The sequence below is a fragment of the Drosophila nasuta genome, chromosome 3 (genome assembly GCF_023558535.2).
Source record: "Drosophila nasuta strain 15112-1781.00 chromosome 3, ASM2355853v1, whole genome shotgun sequence".
NCBI lineage: Eukaryota > Metazoa > Arthropoda > Insecta > Diptera > Drosophilidae > Drosophila > Drosophila nasuta.
This window is the reverse complement of record NC_083457.1, coordinates 41,505,197-41,520,568: the sequence shown is the minus strand read 5'-3', so window position 1 is coordinate 41,520,568 and position 15,372 is coordinate 41,505,197. Positions and strand designations below refer to the sequence as shown.

The following is a 15,372-nucleotide window of genomic DNA, read 5'->3' as shown; positions in this document are numbered from 1 at the left end:
AAATTTTATTTTCAGGCCATGAAAATTAACCAGATGCTATCACACTGAAGTCCTAAGCCAAATTAATTTCCTCTGCCAACGGTTTTTACATTTGCTCGAATTTATCACACCCTTTAAAATGCATGTAACAAGTGCAGGGTATCAAACAATTCCTGCTGCAGATATCTGGACTGGTAACTTTCCATTCTCATGCAAAACAAGTAGTTACGATTAATGCCCGCTGCCGATGTTGTTGTACCAAATCAAGCTGGAAATAACCGATCATAATTAAAAACGGTCAGCGAAGATTTTGTCAAATCGACCTTTGTACTTTAGTAATTTAAACATTGCATGCGATGCATCTGCATGCATTATAAGAATCATCAAGGAAAAGACATTGCTTAGTTTATCGTTTTTCATTGAATAATTTTTCAGTTTTTATTATTATTATTGAATCGCAATATCAGTGAGTACATTTGACTAACAGTTTGTAGACAGTCGTAGCCTGGATAAATCCTCAGTTCAATAATTGCATAGCTTTTACACTTTCAACTTCCTCAACTGTGTATGTGTATGTGTGGGGGTGTGAGTAGGTATTGTGGGTATGTAAGTATGTATTGCATGTCGCACATTATTATTATTATTATTGTTGTTGATTAGAACTCGTCGTAACCGTTGTCATTGACGACAACGATCATTTCGGCTGATAATTTCGTTTTTGAAAGCACTTCTACTTATACTATTCATATAATATATATATAGTTCAAGGCATTGCATTCGCTTCAAAATGATTTTCGCTTTCGGACTTTACTTATTATTGGTTTTTGTAGGTCGCTCACCAGGATGCGTCCTTTTTTTCTTCATTTCGTAAAAAGAGTATGGATTATTGACGAGTGTGTGTGGGGCGGATGTGTTTATGGCTGGGGGTTAACTAACAATCGAGTGTGTAGCGTCCTCAATCTCAACATGCAGCTTAAAACTTAGACAAAACTACCGAACAAACTCTTTTCTCACGCCTATAAACTAAACGAGTACGAGCTACAATTAATTACATTTACATCTAAAGTGGGTATGGGAGGGGGTAGGACTAACGACCATGATCCAATCTTCACATGGCCACGGTTGCGAGCACCACAGTTATGTCGTCGGGCTTGCCTCCACGTGCCTGAATATTGTTGCGTCGCGCACTAAGAGCGAAAGGCGAAAGGAATTCACTGTTGAGCGACAGAGTGCGTGCCATCAAGGCCAATGTGTTGGCGGTCATCTGCAGCTTGACAGGATCACGTTCACCTTCCACATCGCGCAACACCTGCAGCATCAGATCTTCGGGCACGTTATCGAAGACACCGTCGGTAGCAATCAGTATGACATCGCCCTCTTGAACAGGGAAACTCATGGTGTCTGCTGACTCGGGACTATCGCTGAGGACATTGGGACCATGTCCAGGGGGCGGTAGCGAGAGTTGGAAGGGTGTATTAAAGTAGTGCTGTTGCTCCTCCGATTTGTGAACGATTTCACCTTCGCGCACCACAATGAAACCGCTATCGCCAATGTTGGCGGTGTGCACAGTGCTTGTCTCGCGATTGAGAATCAGCACACAGGCTGTGCTGCTGCCCAGTATGGGTTTCTTTTGCTCCATCAGTTCGCAGTAGCTATAGGCAAGCAGGTTGACGGGTCGCTGCGGATTGAAGTGAGTGCAACGCACCAGGCGTTCGCAGGTGCGCATGAGGAAGGAGGAGAACTCTCCTGGATCTATGCCGTAACTTCGCCAGCCGCCCACACCATCGGCCACGCCCATCACATCGGCTGTATCGGTGGATGCCTTGAACCACGAGTCTTCACCATATTTGCCTGGCTTATACTTGTGTCGCAGATTGTCCTTGGCAAAGCCACAAACCACCGAAACGAATCGGGGTCGAGGAGATCGATTTGCAGTTGCCTTTCCAGCAGCACCTTTGGTTGTTGTAGTTGTTGCACCCGTCGTTGTGGATGTCGTTGCATCGAGCAGCGTCGAAAAGCTGCTACGTAACGCCCGGGATATCAGACGCGACGTCCAATTAAGCGAATGCATCGTCGCAACGCAAAATACACACGAAGAAACGCGTGCTCGCTAAATTGTATCCGAAGCTCGTTTTATACGTACATATAGATTATATCGATTTTACAATGGAGTTAACTTGTGTGTCTCGTGAACTGTGACGTAGTTGGTATTGGTGGTGGCATCAACGGCTGTTTTTAACTGCCTGTTGGCCACAAATTTAACGAATTTACGTTCCAATTAAGTAACAAATAAAATAAAATACAACTACGACTGTGTTATGTGATACATTTTTTTCCATACGTCAAAGTCGCCATACGTCGCCAGCGTGACCGCAATTCAAATCTCAAAATATACTATTTCATATCGCAAATATACCACAACCATACTTGTTATCCACTTATATATTTAAACATGTATGCCACTTTTTTAACGGAGCTAGAAAAACAAAACTTCTTGAGCTGCACTAAGTCTTTTTGTTCTTCAAATAAAATAATAGAAGGTTTTTATGAATCTCTAGCACTTAGCAGGTGTATATTTAAACGTTACAAAGGGACTGTTAATAACAGTATTATTGACAGCTCGCATACCATGTGACTTTGACACTTTATTAAATGTTTATCGATAACAACTCCAATAGACAGTGACTGAGCAAGTTAGTTGGCGGAAGGGTTTGAATTCGATTTCCCATAAACAGTTTTTATTCAATGTACTTTTTACAAAAAAGAATTAAGAAAATTATGTAACTTACATACCCTGTCTTCCGCTGCTAATCCATAATTAATGTACATAAATACTAATCTACATCTAGCTTTCTAAACGAACCCTCAGTACCAAAGATGCTATCGAAATCAATAGGCTTTCCGGGACGAAGTTTCTCATCAGTGCCATACTTCGCATTGTCTTTAAAGTATTCTCTATAAGCGTCAAATTTGGTATCCCATTCCGCGATAATTTCCGCAAGTGAACCATTCTGGCCACCATACTCCTTGGGTAGGTATTCCAAGGGAACTTGTTCCAGCAACGAATCAATTTTACTATGCACAAAAAGTCTACCCTGCTGCTTTTTCGACATCATAGGTTTGAACATGTTGAAGACCGTCTCGAAGCCCGTAATTGTGTTTACAAAGTGTTGTGCCTTAGGTCGCATGGGCAAAGCTTCCTCTGAGAACGCTGTCATCTTTTTAGCCAGACCCGGAGTCATTTGAAACATGTGCGATGCAGTTGCGCCGCTCATATCCATAATGAATATCACACCATTGATTATTGCATAATCGTCCTCTATTAGAGCAATTTCCTGCATAACCTGACCGACTTGCATTACTTCGCCTATGCTGTATTTTTCAGCAGGCACAACACCAAGTCGAAAAATGCCCAATCGAACTCCATTCAATAGATTGGGTAGGTAGACGATGGGTCTGTTTATGGTAGATGACTATTCATTATTAATCGACCTTCAGCATTTAATAGTTAAAAATAACTTACCCTTGCCGTTGAATTTCACGCAACTTTGGATCGTCTACGTTGGTGATGTTAAAGAGTTCAGGATATTTGGTGCGCAAAGTGTAGTATTTATCCAACTTGGCCTTGGTTCTCTCCAGACTGTATTTGCAACCCCGCAAAAAAGCGATCAGGAACTGATCATCCGTGCGGGGATTAAGATGGGGCTGTTGATCGATCCAAGACTTTATAGCCTCCAGATCAGCTTCGATACGTTCAGGGACCTCGTTAAGATTGTTCGTGGCATTGGCTTGCAATTCCGCAGAGATCGGGCGTATCTGAGGTGGCATTTTGAATAAGTTAACTGTTCCGCAACGATTGACTATTGAACTGCGACTATTTGTAGGTACTATCTTAGGGTACAGCAAACTTATTTGCTGATTTGATTATGTCGTTTATCAATTTCGAGATAACATTAATTGTTGGCCATATACCCAATAAAGACAAGCATTGATAAACTTAATATTTCATCAAAGTACTGAACAAGTTCATAATACAAAATAAATTGCATGTACTCAATACCAATAAAGTGTGCGATTTGAAATAATCCAAACTTTAAATAACTATTATCGATATCGATATTAGTTAATTAATATAAGATATCGATTATCAAATACATGCTGCACAGTGGTATAATTACTTAATTCAGCAAAGATTGTAATTCAATTTCAATACTAAACATAAATATTTTTGATTTCAATAAAAAAAAAAACGGAATTATAAAAATTTTACTTTATATTAAATTATTAATATAATGATTTTAGTTTAAGGAATTCGTTTCTAAACAAAACTATCTTTTTATCGTATAATAAATCGCCACTTAATCAGATGTTTGGTGTAACAATTCGCTTTTATCGAAGAAAAGAACTACAGATCAATTTAATGCAACATATTTAATAAAAGCTTTAATTTTGTTTGTTGTATCACTACTTCTGGAAGGGATAATAGTCTAGACCAGAGTTGTAGTTATATTTGGGCTTGTGTTTCCTCTTCGCAATGTCGATGATCTCTTGCACATCCTTGCGGTAGGCGGGTGGTAGCATCTCATCGTGTAGCGTGCACTTGAACTCGGCTGATTCTTCCACCTTGTAAATGTTGCGGCGTATGATATCGATGTCACGACCAAACTCCTCTTTCAGATCCAATATCTTTGTGGGCGCCGTGTCGAAGAAAATGCTGAAATACGTTCCCTCCTTGTGCACCACGCCATGTTCGCTTACTTTGTGTGGCAAGGGACGGGCTCCGAGATTTTCCAATTTTCTGATAATTCCACCTTTGTTGAAGATCGACTCAGCTGTTCGCTTGATGACAGATATCAATTCCGGCTACAACAAAAAAACGCACATTTTACTATTTACTTTACATAACTTGCGGCATTCTTTTATACATACTCGAGGAAGTTGTCGCAGAACCAGTGATAATTCATAAGAAGGCATTATGGCGTATGTAAACTATTATTAGTGTTTTATAGTCTAATGACTGGTTTAATTTATAATTATTATTTAATAACAAAACACAAATTGACACAAACTGCACAATTTGTTTTGGTTAATTGGCCCGGTGTGACCAATTTACAAATATATGAAAGAATTAAAAAAAGCCTGTGCTAGTTTGTTGCCTACTTTAAGGCCGTTTAAAAATAAAGTCCGCCAAATTCGAATGAAGTAAAATATATTTAATTGACAAACAGAATGAATAAGGGAATTACAACTATAATAAACATGATATGAAATTAAGCGAATTACTAATACAGTACTACTCAATAAAAATATATAAACTTAAGCTTTAAAAGTAATGGGCACATTAATGCGTTCATTTTCCATGGCCACCTCTATGATGGCCTGGAAATCTTTTTGCTGCATTTCACGTCTTGGCGTTCGCAATGGATGCACTGTAACCTCCACTTGGCCGCCATCGGGTGCAATGTACGATTCTCTGGGAGTAATCTGCAGCAAATCAGGCACATTGCAGCTAATCTCAATAAATTGTCGCGATCTGAAACTGTTCTTCACATAGAACTTTTTGCCTTCAATTGCATGGCTGCCGCCAGTGAAATCAAATGCAATTTTCTCGGGTTGCACTGACCAATTACGCTCCATGGGCTGTTGATCAATGGCCGAAGTAGTGTCTGCCTCATGCAGTTCATCAATCGGTTCCATCATATTGCTGGGCGTCGGTGAATTGGCTGCACAAACTGTACGAAAGAGTACAGTTTCTTCCGCATCGGGCAAACAAAGATGTGAGTACTCAGCGGATTCATCAAAGTCACGATTAAGTGTCAGTGCCACATCGATAATGCGCACAACTGTGACCAGATCCAGTATTAATTCGGGTGGCTCATTCAACAGGCTAATGCTGCGTATCGGTTGCTCATCGGGGAAAGTGCTCCAAATATTGTCCAGCATCGATGAAGTCATTTGTTCCCGTTGCTCGCCAGTCATGCGCTGTACCAATGAACGCATGCGTTGTCTGTTGGGTTCATCGCCGCAAAATATGCGCATGTTCGCCAGCGTCAAGACCTGCGATGTCTTCTTTAGTATGTTCTTGACATCCTCTCGATTCGGATGGAAAACAATCTGTACCACAGCTTCGCTGCGTGGCGGCAAAATAATCTTGCTTGGCCGCACCTCAAATGCCGCATTAAGACGCGGCTTCAGCAAGACTGTCGAATCAACAGTGATGCCCGCAAACGCTGTCAACGGTCCTTTGTTGTAGAATTTAAAGCAGGCAGTCAGAGGACCAAAGGCCAAATCTCGCACATTTCCCACGGTCAAGAAGCTGGCGCCAACCGGTCCCTTGAGCAATCCCTGTACGGTGATGGATGCATTGCCTCCGTAGCCATACAGCGGTATTTCCATGCTTGGCTGCTGGCAATTGTTGGCGCCGTTGGGCGCATAGAAGGAAAGTGCTCCAATTGCTGCGCCGCTCACAGTTGGACAAAAGCTAATACAGATGCTGCGACACTCCATCGACTGCAAGGTGATGGTGTTGCTATCGCTGCCCACCAATTGGAATCCAGGTCCCTGTATGCTGAGACGTATGACCAGCCGCTTATCTGAAGTGTTTTTAATCTGCATGGACTTGCGCACATCTGTGCGCAACTTGGTGCTGCCCCAGCACAAGCTAGTGTGTGTCACCTTCAAGGGCAAGATTTTGCCATCACGATGACTAAACTCACTCGAGTTGGAGGAGCGTGACATACTGCGCGGCAAGGCACTCATTTGGGTACCATTTGTCACTTTACGCACCGAGCTAAAACCGCTTGTGGAGCTTGCTTCGCTAGCCGCCGGTGAAGAGTTGGCACGACGTGCCATGCTCGAAGCTCCAGCGCCCGAGAGCATGCGACGATCCGAACTTGTTGTACTGTCCAATAGGGGCGACGACAGACAGCTTCGTGGCGAAGACAGTGGTGACACATTGCGCACGCTCTTCACGAGATTAGGCGAAATGCCAAAGTCGCATTCCGTGGACGATGGCAAAGCATCGCAGCCATCAAGACGTGTTGAGCTAAATGAATTCTGTGAGCTGCGCACAGTGCCCACAGTAAGACTATGCTTCTTATTGACGGGCGTTTTGTCCTCGTCCTCCTCATCTGTAGGCGGTAATGTGTGCACGCCATCACTGCTAGTTGGACTCACGGCTCGCTGCGAGTTCGGTGACTTGGTGTGCCGCACACGACGTCCAGGTGACTTCACAGGCGTCGAGGGCCATTCATCAATGTCAGCATCGTGTCCATCGCTGGCCGTCACCAATATGCTGGGTGCATTAAAGTCCGCCAGCGGACTTAAAGGTTGTCGTTTCTTGGGCGCCACAATGCTGTCCTGAAATTGCTTAAAATCGGTCGTGTTTAGCAAGGAGTCTGTGAAGCTCATTGTGTCCGTGAGCTTAGACTTGGACTTGCACAGCGTACTGTCATTCTCCTTATTCTCGTCATCGGCGCCATGTAGGCGAAACTTGTTTACTACATCGCCCACTGAAGTATCGGAATTCAGCTCCATATTGCCTGTGGAGGTAAAATACAATTACATATTTATTTCTACTATTCAGTTAATGAACTCACGTAGTGCTTCATCTATAGCCGACAAGCTTAACAGTTCCGAGCTTGTTGGCGGCTTCTTCTTGGCCTCCACTTGCAGTGCTTTGTTAAACTTATCCTGCTGCATTTTCTTCATAAGATTGCGCTCCATCTTGGCACTCTCCGCCTTTGTATAAGTCTTATTGTCCACATGTGGCGTTGTCTCGACATCACTGCTTATTGGTGTTTGTGGTGATGGTGCCAGCTGGCCCAGAGCTGAATGCAGCTCATCACGTTCGTCGTTGCCAACAATGTTGGAAATGCTGTCCGAACGCATTTGGAAATAGTTTCCCAGCGAAAAGTCGGGATCACCTGCCAGAACAGAACTACAACAGGCATGCATATTAAAGAAGCCTCTTCAGATGCCTTTGTAAAATCGCTCTACTCACTTGGACACAGAGTTTTCTATCTCTGGTGTTTGCGGTGGAGCCGCAATCTTCTGCAATGCCTGCTTGCTCAGCGTGGCCGTTGGCACAGCTGCAAACTCCTGTGCCCATGATATTTCACCATTCACTAACTTGGACTGCATCAACTCGGCAGGCGCAAAACTCTCATCGAATCCTTGTCCAGTTGCCGAGCCAAATGAAAAGCCGCCGCCGCCATTCAAACTCGAGTTACTCAAGTCCGCGGTGCGTGGCAAGCTACGCGAGTAGTTGAATGAATCACTGATTGTACTGGCGCTGGTGCTGTTCCTGGACTGCTCATGGCTGGATACATCATCCTCCAGCCGCTTGGCAAACTGCACACGTGCCTTCTCCACAAAGGATGACTTTAGTATGTCGGCCACCGAGACTTGTCTGCTCTGTTTGCTGGCCCTTGAGTCATTCTTGCACAGAGTTGAGCGTCCTGTAATCTCGCCTGGTTCAAAGAACACTTGCGCAGCCTTTGGTGCTGGCGTGGGCATTAGAACAGAACCACTCGAGTTGAGATCGATCGTTTCCTCCGTAATCAAATCCGATATATTTGTGAAATTGCTAACGCTGGGAGCGCTACTCACACGACTCGTTCCGTGTCTAGGTGCTTGTTGTTTTCTTTCAACATCGGATGACGAGAAATAACTAGATCGCGATCGCGGTTTTTCGAGTGTCTCCAGCGCCTTGAGGCGTCCCGCCTGAAATTGCATAGACCGCATTTAACACAAAGAAATTGTCTTGGTATAGTCTTTACCTTGAGGCGTTCATTGACATCCGATTTATTCCTACTTGTATTTGCGCTATTATTTCTGGATAAACTGGACATCATGGACAAATCGCCGAAAACTACAGTCAACGAAATTTACAGTTAAATTTTTTGAAGACAAACACTTTTTGTCGCTTTTCCACCTTTCAGATTATCCATGCTTAGAATGCCCAAAGAGTTCTGATCCTTTTGACTGCTGCCACTACGGTTGCTTGCACTTTTGTCCATGTTATAAGCTCTTTAACTTTAACTAACACAATATAATAAACCACACGCACAATAAAAACAAAACAATACAATTTTTATAGAAAATAAGACGCGCGACGTTTATGTTCAAAATGGTGCTTGTCGTGACTCACGACGAAGCTGCGTACACTACTGGTCACATTGGCTGATAAATTGTTATCGAGCGTTTGAATGTTGAATGAAAATAAGTATCGAAGCAATCTTTTTCCAACCAAATTTCTCAGCAAAAACGAATTTGAAAGAAAAAATTTAATGACATTTTATTCCAATTTTAACAGTCTACAAGCTAGCATGAATTTTTGAAATATATGTTTTATTTTATTGTTTTATATATATTTTTTTTTATAAATTTTAGTACAGCCCTAAAAGTTTGAAAACGTGGTTATAAAATTTTTTTGCAGCCCTAGCCGCCACATTTATTCGCGAATTTCGGCAGTCGTTTCGTGCTCGTGCCCCGGCAACATATTAGATTTCTGTTTCTTGTTGGTTGGTAAATGCGGCATACTGATACATTGACATTCAATATGGAAGCTACGCTTGATCAGATCATATCCGAATTGTTATGCACGGATACGGAACGGATTCGTCAGGTAAGCTTTAGCAGCCGGAAAGAAATCCTTTTGCGAAAATTGGCGACGCCTTTGAACGCGCCCATTTGACACACATTGTATATCTCCATTTTGTACATACGCACACATGCAAACGCGAAGATGTGTGTCAAAGGAGAAGACAAAAATCTATGCAATAACTTTCAAATACTCTCGAGAAATATACGTATGTATGTGCTGAAGTTTGTATACACACATGCATAGGAATTTAGCATGTGCATGGGTATACAAATATGTACGTATGTGTATGTATGTGTGCGTAATTGGAAGCACGTTGTTGGCACACACATGCATGCCGACGATTTTTAATTAATTTATGTACTATAAAATTTATACTGTCGTTTCCGTTACTGTTGCCAGGCCACCATTGAATTGGGCAAGGCCCATGAAAATCCCGATACTCTGCCGGCACTATGCCGCATGGTTGTGTCGCAACGCGAGCCGCAAGTGCGCCAATTTGCCGCTGTGCTGCTAAACAAGCGTCTGCAGAAGCTGCGCCATTGGCAGATGGTGCCAGCCGATCAGAAGGAAAGGTAGGATTGCGTGTAGACACACCACCGAAACAGTGCAAAGCTTATTAATGTACGTATATGCTTTCTAGCATCAAGTCTGGCATGTTGCAGGCACTGATCAATGAGAAAGAGAAGTCGGTGAAGAACTCAATTGCCATGCTGCTGGGCTCGTTGGTGCGTCACGAGCAGGAGAAGAAGGACTCGTGGTTGAACGAACTGTTGACCTTCATATACACCCGCTGTTGTTCCGAGGATCCCACAGAGAGTGAGCTGGGCTCATCGATCTTTGCCACACTCACCGATGCGGCACCAGATCAGTTTGTCTATCACATGGAATCGATATGTGAAATGTTCGCCAGAGTGCTTTTAGCTGCAGAGGCTAAAGGCAATCTAGCCACGCAAACCATTGTCAACATTACCATGGGCATGTGTGCTTTGATGCCATTTGTGAGCGGACACACGAGTGCCGAGCAAACGGTGACAAAGGTGCTGCCGCTATTGATTAAGGCGGCCTATGCCTTCGCCCACAAGGGCGATGAACAAGAGTTCTCCATTGTGTTCGATGTGGTGGACAGCATTGCAGAGTATGCGCCAAAGTTGTTGAACAACAATGTGAAACAATTGGTTGAGTTCTGTCTGGAGACGGCAAACAATAAGCAAATCGATGAATCTATTCGCATTCAAGTTATTACATTTGTGGGACGCATTGTGCGTATCAAGAAGAAGGTCATTGTCAAGCAAAAGTTGCTGGAGCCCATTCTAGGCGTCATCTTTGAGATGATGTGCTGCGAAACCGAAGTTGATACAGGTAATTAACAGAATGCATAAATTTTTGTGTGAACATTTGCATAATTGTAAATTGTGTGCTCAGAGGAAGAAGTCTTTATGGGCGACAGCAACAATCCAGTGGCAGCTTCAACCCAGACACTTGACTTATTGGCATTGCACATCTCTCCCGAGAAGTTGATTCCACCATTGCTGCAACTGCTGGAGCCTGCTCTGCAGAATCCAGATCATTTGCGACGTCGTGCCGCCTTCTTGTGTATCGCTGTCATTGCCGAAGGTTGCACCGAGGCCATTTGCAACAAGTATATGCAAGTGATGCTGAACATTATCAAGAGCGGCATTGTTGATGCTTCACCTCTGGTGCGCATTGCAGCGTTCTTCGCACTCGGTCAGTTCTCCGAGCATTTGCAACCGGAAATCTCAAAGTACGCCAGCGAAATTTTGCCCGTGCTTTTTGATTTTCTGCATCAGTTGGTATGCGAACTAAAGGTAAGTTGTTCTCTGCGCGATATTTAATCTCGCACATTTTGCTACATTGATAAACTCTTATTTTGAATTGTGCTGCGTGTGAATCTAAAAGGCTGAGCAAAACAGCAACTGCAATGGCAACAGCAACGAGCCGAATCCCGTACCTGCAAAAGATACAATTCTGTACATAAATCACCTGCAAATCAAACGCAAATCAGTTCTCACCAAATACAGGGTGCCTTTTCTCAAATACGAATTCACTAGTTGTTCTTGCACTTCATCTACACTATTAATAATTGTCTTGCCATGTCTTTTTAATGCCCCACAAGTCCGAATTTAATACTTGTTATACTTTCGTAAGACTCGCTTGAAAGTAAAGCAAGTATATCTGGCAAGCATTTTTAAGTCTTAACACGCATCAGTGAAGCATGCTCAGCACAAATCGCATATTGAATCGTATTTGATTGATAGATAATTTTCATAATTGCATCCTTTGCAGATGGGAAATCCCGAACCCAAGCACACGGATCGCATGTTCTATGCCTTGGAGACCTATTGTCAGAATTTGGAAGAAAACATTGTGCCACATTTGCCAGCGTTGATGGAACGGTAAGGAAAGCTTTTGTTTTACCCAAATTACAAGAGACTAAAATAATGTATGTGCATTTGCAGTCTCTTTGAAACATTGGAGCCGCAGAATTCGCCACATCTTCGTGGCATGGCACTTACAACTATCTCCTCGGTGGCCACTGCGGCCAAGGAGCATTTGATGCCGTATTTGCCAAAGATCATCGAGATACTGCAAGTATATCTGGTAAAAGATTGCCCCGAAGAGATCTTTGAGCTGCGCATTGGAGCAATTGATACATTAGCTGCCATCACACGTGTCGTGGGTAAGGAGAACATTATTCCGCTCGCCAATGATACGATGGCTTATTGCCTCGCAATGTTGGATGAGGGACCCGATGATCCAGACTTCAGACGCAGCGTTTACAATCTGATGGGCGCCTTGTCTAATGTGGTGAATGAGAGCATGTCAACGGTGTTCCCGAAAATTATGGATCGCATCATTGAAAGCGTCATTTCAACAAACGACATACTGCCCGTTTCAAAGGAAGATCCCACACCTGAGGCTTTTGCTGATGCGGCTGCCATTGATCAGGAAATCGATCTCGCCAATACAGATGATGAAGATGACGACGATGAGGATGTTGCCTATCATGTGGAGAATGACTATGTATATGAGAAAGAAGAGGCTATTGGCACACTGAAGGAATTCGCCGCCAACACTGGAGCTGCATTCGCTCCCTATCTGCAGACGGCCTTTGAGAATGTTTACAAGGTCGTGGAACATCCACAGGATAACATTCGCAAGGTGGCCATCGAGGCACTCTGTGCCTTTGTCACTGCTCTCCACAAAATGGGTGATGGTGATGGCGTGAAGCGTGCCAGCTCGATTATATTGCCCAAGTTTGTTCAAATTGTGCGCAACGATGATGAACAGACCGTTGTAATTCATCTGCTTGACGTATTGGGAGATCTGTTCAGTGAAGTGAACGTTATGGCAATACCGAGCCAAGAAATAGCTGATCAAATCTTTGCTTGCATCAAAGATGTGCTCAACAATAAATTGGCTTGCCAGTTTAACGAGCCAAGCGGCGGCGGTGACGAAGATGATATTGAGGACAGTGAATTCGACGAGATGCTCATTGAAAATGCTGGCAATTTGTTGCCACAGTTTGGTAAAACATTGAAACCAGAAATATTCTCGATGTACTTTGGACGCCTCTTTCCTTTCTTTTTGAGCAAGCTGGTAATTTATTACAAAGCGAATTCAATTTATAAGCAATATTAAATTTAACTTTTACTTACAGAACAAGGCAAAGAAAAACGATGTGGCTGACCATCGTACTATGGTTTATGGCATTTTGGCTGAATCTTTCCAATCGTTGGGCAATTGTGTGCCCACTTATTTTGATACCGTATGCCCCATGTTCATCGCTGGTGTCCACGATACCGAGCCCAAGGCACGCCAGAATTGTTATTACGGTTTGGGCGAACTTGTTTTGTATGGCGAGGAGAAATCATTCGAGTGAGTTAGCTTGGAATATCACTATTTAAATGTATACATTCTCAAATTTCTTTCTATTTAGATCCTTCCCAGCCATTTTACAAGCACTTTCTGGCGCCATTGCCTCGGAAAAGAACCCTTCAGCGCTGGATAATATTTGCGGAGCCGTGGGTCGCATGATTGTTACCAATCACAATCTTGTACCGATCCAGCAAGTGCTACCCGTATTCCTTTCTAATTTGCCGCTGCGCGAAGATATGGACGAACTTGAGATGGTGATCAGAGCCCTTGAAGTTTTGTACATGCAGGCACGTCCTACTCTTGTGGATTACCTTGAGCAAATTATGGTAATCCTTATTGATGTGTTGTACAAAAACCAAATTGCTGAAGAGGAAAAGAAAGTGAGGGCAGTTGCCTTCCTTAAGGATATTAGCACTCAATATCCCGATAAATACAATAACGTAGCGAATTCCAGTCCCGAGGTTGTTAGTTTTTTGCAGACCCTTTAAGTGCGCATCATCATCATCATTACCATCTAGCTAGACAGATGCTACAACGATCTACAAGCAGCTACAACAGGAGGAGCATAATTTATTTGAACGAACTTTTGAGGCACAAGCAAAGCTTGCTAATTCCAACCTCTTTTTTATTAGCAAACCGAATGGTTTCCTCATGAAGTTACATTCTTTTATTGGAAATTTCTAGTGAATAAAATGAAATAAATATACACGTAAAACATGAGCCAGACTTTTATGTTCTTCGAGATCAGAAGACTTTAAAATATTGTAAATTAATTTTCAAAAAGTATTACCAATGTGCAACTCGCTCGAGCACAACTTCTTTAACAATATCTGCATGATTAGCGTGTAATTTGAGATTACTATCGATGTCGGTCCAGCGAACATTTGTTGCATCGTCGCCAGCTTCTAACTGCAGCTGACCAACTTGTGTGCCATCCTCATCATGGAAATTCAGCGCAGTTGTCTCCATCCAAGCATTGTCCGTGTTGCGAAAGTCATCAACATACCCGCTATAGACATGAACGCCCTCTTTGAAGAACTGTTCGACCATGTTTCCCTTGTCGGTGAAATTGAGTGCTTCCTCGGTGAACTCACGTTTGAGAGTGACGCTTACATTCTCGCCTGGATCGACCATGCCGCCGGGAATCGCCCACAATTTGTTATCCGAACGCTGTATAGCCACCATTTGCAGAATTTTTCTAAGAAAGGGTACATTAAAATTATGATGCTTTCATTTTAACGCATAGTTTAGCACTTACTTTCCGCTGTCTTGATGCTGTATAATGGCACCACTTTGATCTCGTTTCCAGCGCGTTACAATTGGATCAGCAGCATGGTTGGGACCCCAGCGTCCCAGTGATCCACGACCCCTCAATCCAGTGCGTCCAATTGGATTTTGCGGCACGCCGTCTTCCAGCTTATAGTCGCCATGAAAGGAAACGCGATTCACGATGCCATCGTTGTGATTCCATTTGGGCTGCACAGCATCGCCACTCAACGGAGTATCCGCCCAGCTCTGGCCACCGATATGCGATGCCGTGTAAGCCGGTGGACAGTATTCCGCATAGGGCACTGACCAAAAAACGACATCATCCGGCACTGGAAAACGCGAGACGTTGCTGCGAGGATAGGCATTGTTGCGGCATATTATGTGCCGAAAGATGCCGGGTTTTATAACAGAAGCCAACATTTCAATTGAACCGAGGGCACTAAATAAAAAGCACGCAAATATTGTGGTAAACAAAGTGATGTACATTTAACAAAGCGGCGTGCAATTCGCGCTCTTGAAGAAAACAAAGCGAACAGCTGATAGGGTTGTCAAGCAGTTGACAGTTTGCAAGCGTGACACAGCTAAGCAGCGAGGGTGACTTGGTAACTTTGGAGCTTAGT

The 15,372-nt window shown here is 43.3% G+C and overlaps 6 protein-coding genes across 6 annotated transcripts; 1 reads left to right on the top strand and 5 right to left on the bottom strand.

The window, feature by feature from the left end:
• Window positions 1-384: 384 nt before the first annotated feature.
• LOC132790485 (protein phosphatase PTC7 homolog) lies at window positions 385-2,342 on the bottom strand. The gene has a single exon (XM_060799017.1). The coding sequence runs from the start codon at window positions 2,048-2,050 to the stop codon at window positions 1,088-1,090; it is 963 nt and encodes a 320-aa protein (XP_060655000.1). The 5' UTR covers window positions 2,051-2,342; the 3' UTR covers window positions 385-1,087.
• A 353-nt stretch (window positions 2,343-2,695) lies between these two features.
• Window positions 2,696-3,807, bottom strand: LOC132790486 (alpha-tocopherol transfer protein-like). Its single transcript, XM_060799018.1, has 2 exons — window positions 3,503-3,807; window positions 2,696-3,435 (listed from the first exon to the last, which is right to left on the bottom strand). The coding sequence occupies exons 1-2, from the start codon at window positions 3,805-3,807 to the stop codon at window positions 2,814-2,816; spliced, it is 927 nt and encodes a 308-aa protein (XP_060655001.1). The 3' UTR covers window positions 2,696-2,813.
• Window positions 3,808-4,234: 427 nt separating this feature from the next.
• Window positions 4,235-5,089, bottom strand: LOC132793943 (small ribosomal subunit protein bS6m). The gene is made up of 2 exons (XM_060804113.1): window positions 4,909-5,089; window positions 4,235-4,842 (listed from the first exon to the last, which is right to left on the bottom strand). Exons 1-2 carry the CDS (start codon window positions 4,951-4,953, stop codon window positions 4,444-4,446), a joined length of 444 nt encoding a protein of 147 aa, XP_060660096.1. The 5' UTR covers window positions 4,954-5,089; the 3' UTR covers window positions 4,235-4,443.
• Window positions 5,090-5,177: 88 nt separating this feature from the next.
• On the bottom strand, window positions 5,178-9,150 carry LOC132793938 (uncharacterized). Its single transcript, XM_060804109.1, has 5 exons — window positions 8,915-9,150; window positions 8,760-8,851; window positions 7,982-8,703; window positions 7,578-7,918; window positions 5,178-7,520 (listed from the first exon to the last, which is right to left on the bottom strand). Exons 1-5 carry the CDS (start codon window positions 8,997-8,999, stop codon window positions 5,296-5,298), a joined length of 3,465 nt encoding a protein of 1,154 aa, XP_060660092.1. The 5' UTR covers window positions 9,000-9,150; the 3' UTR covers window positions 5,178-5,295.
• Window positions 9,151-9,283: 133 nt separating this feature from the next.
• On the top strand, window positions 9,284-14,203 carry LOC132793939 (importin-4-like). The gene is made up of 8 exons (XM_060804110.1): window positions 9,284-9,607; window positions 9,986-10,158; window positions 10,227-10,945; window positions 11,009-11,412; window positions 11,891-12,000; window positions 12,064-13,204; window positions 13,266-13,483; window positions 13,545-14,203. Exons 1-8 carry the CDS (start codon window positions 9,512-9,514, stop codon window positions 13,969-13,971), a joined length of 3,288 nt encoding a protein of 1,095 aa, XP_060660093.1. The 5' UTR covers window positions 9,284-9,511; the 3' UTR covers window positions 13,972-14,203.
• LOC132793940 (ADP-ribose pyrophosphatase, mitochondrial) lies at window positions 13,967-15,288 on the bottom strand. Its single transcript, XM_060804111.1, has 2 exons — window positions 14,742-15,288; window positions 13,967-14,681 (listed from the first exon to the last, which is right to left on the bottom strand). Exons 1-2 carry the CDS (start codon window positions 15,236-15,238, stop codon window positions 14,270-14,272), a joined length of 909 nt encoding a protein of 302 aa, XP_060660094.1. The 5' UTR covers window positions 15,239-15,288; the 3' UTR covers window positions 13,967-14,269.
• Window positions 15,289-15,372: the final 84 nt, after the last annotated feature.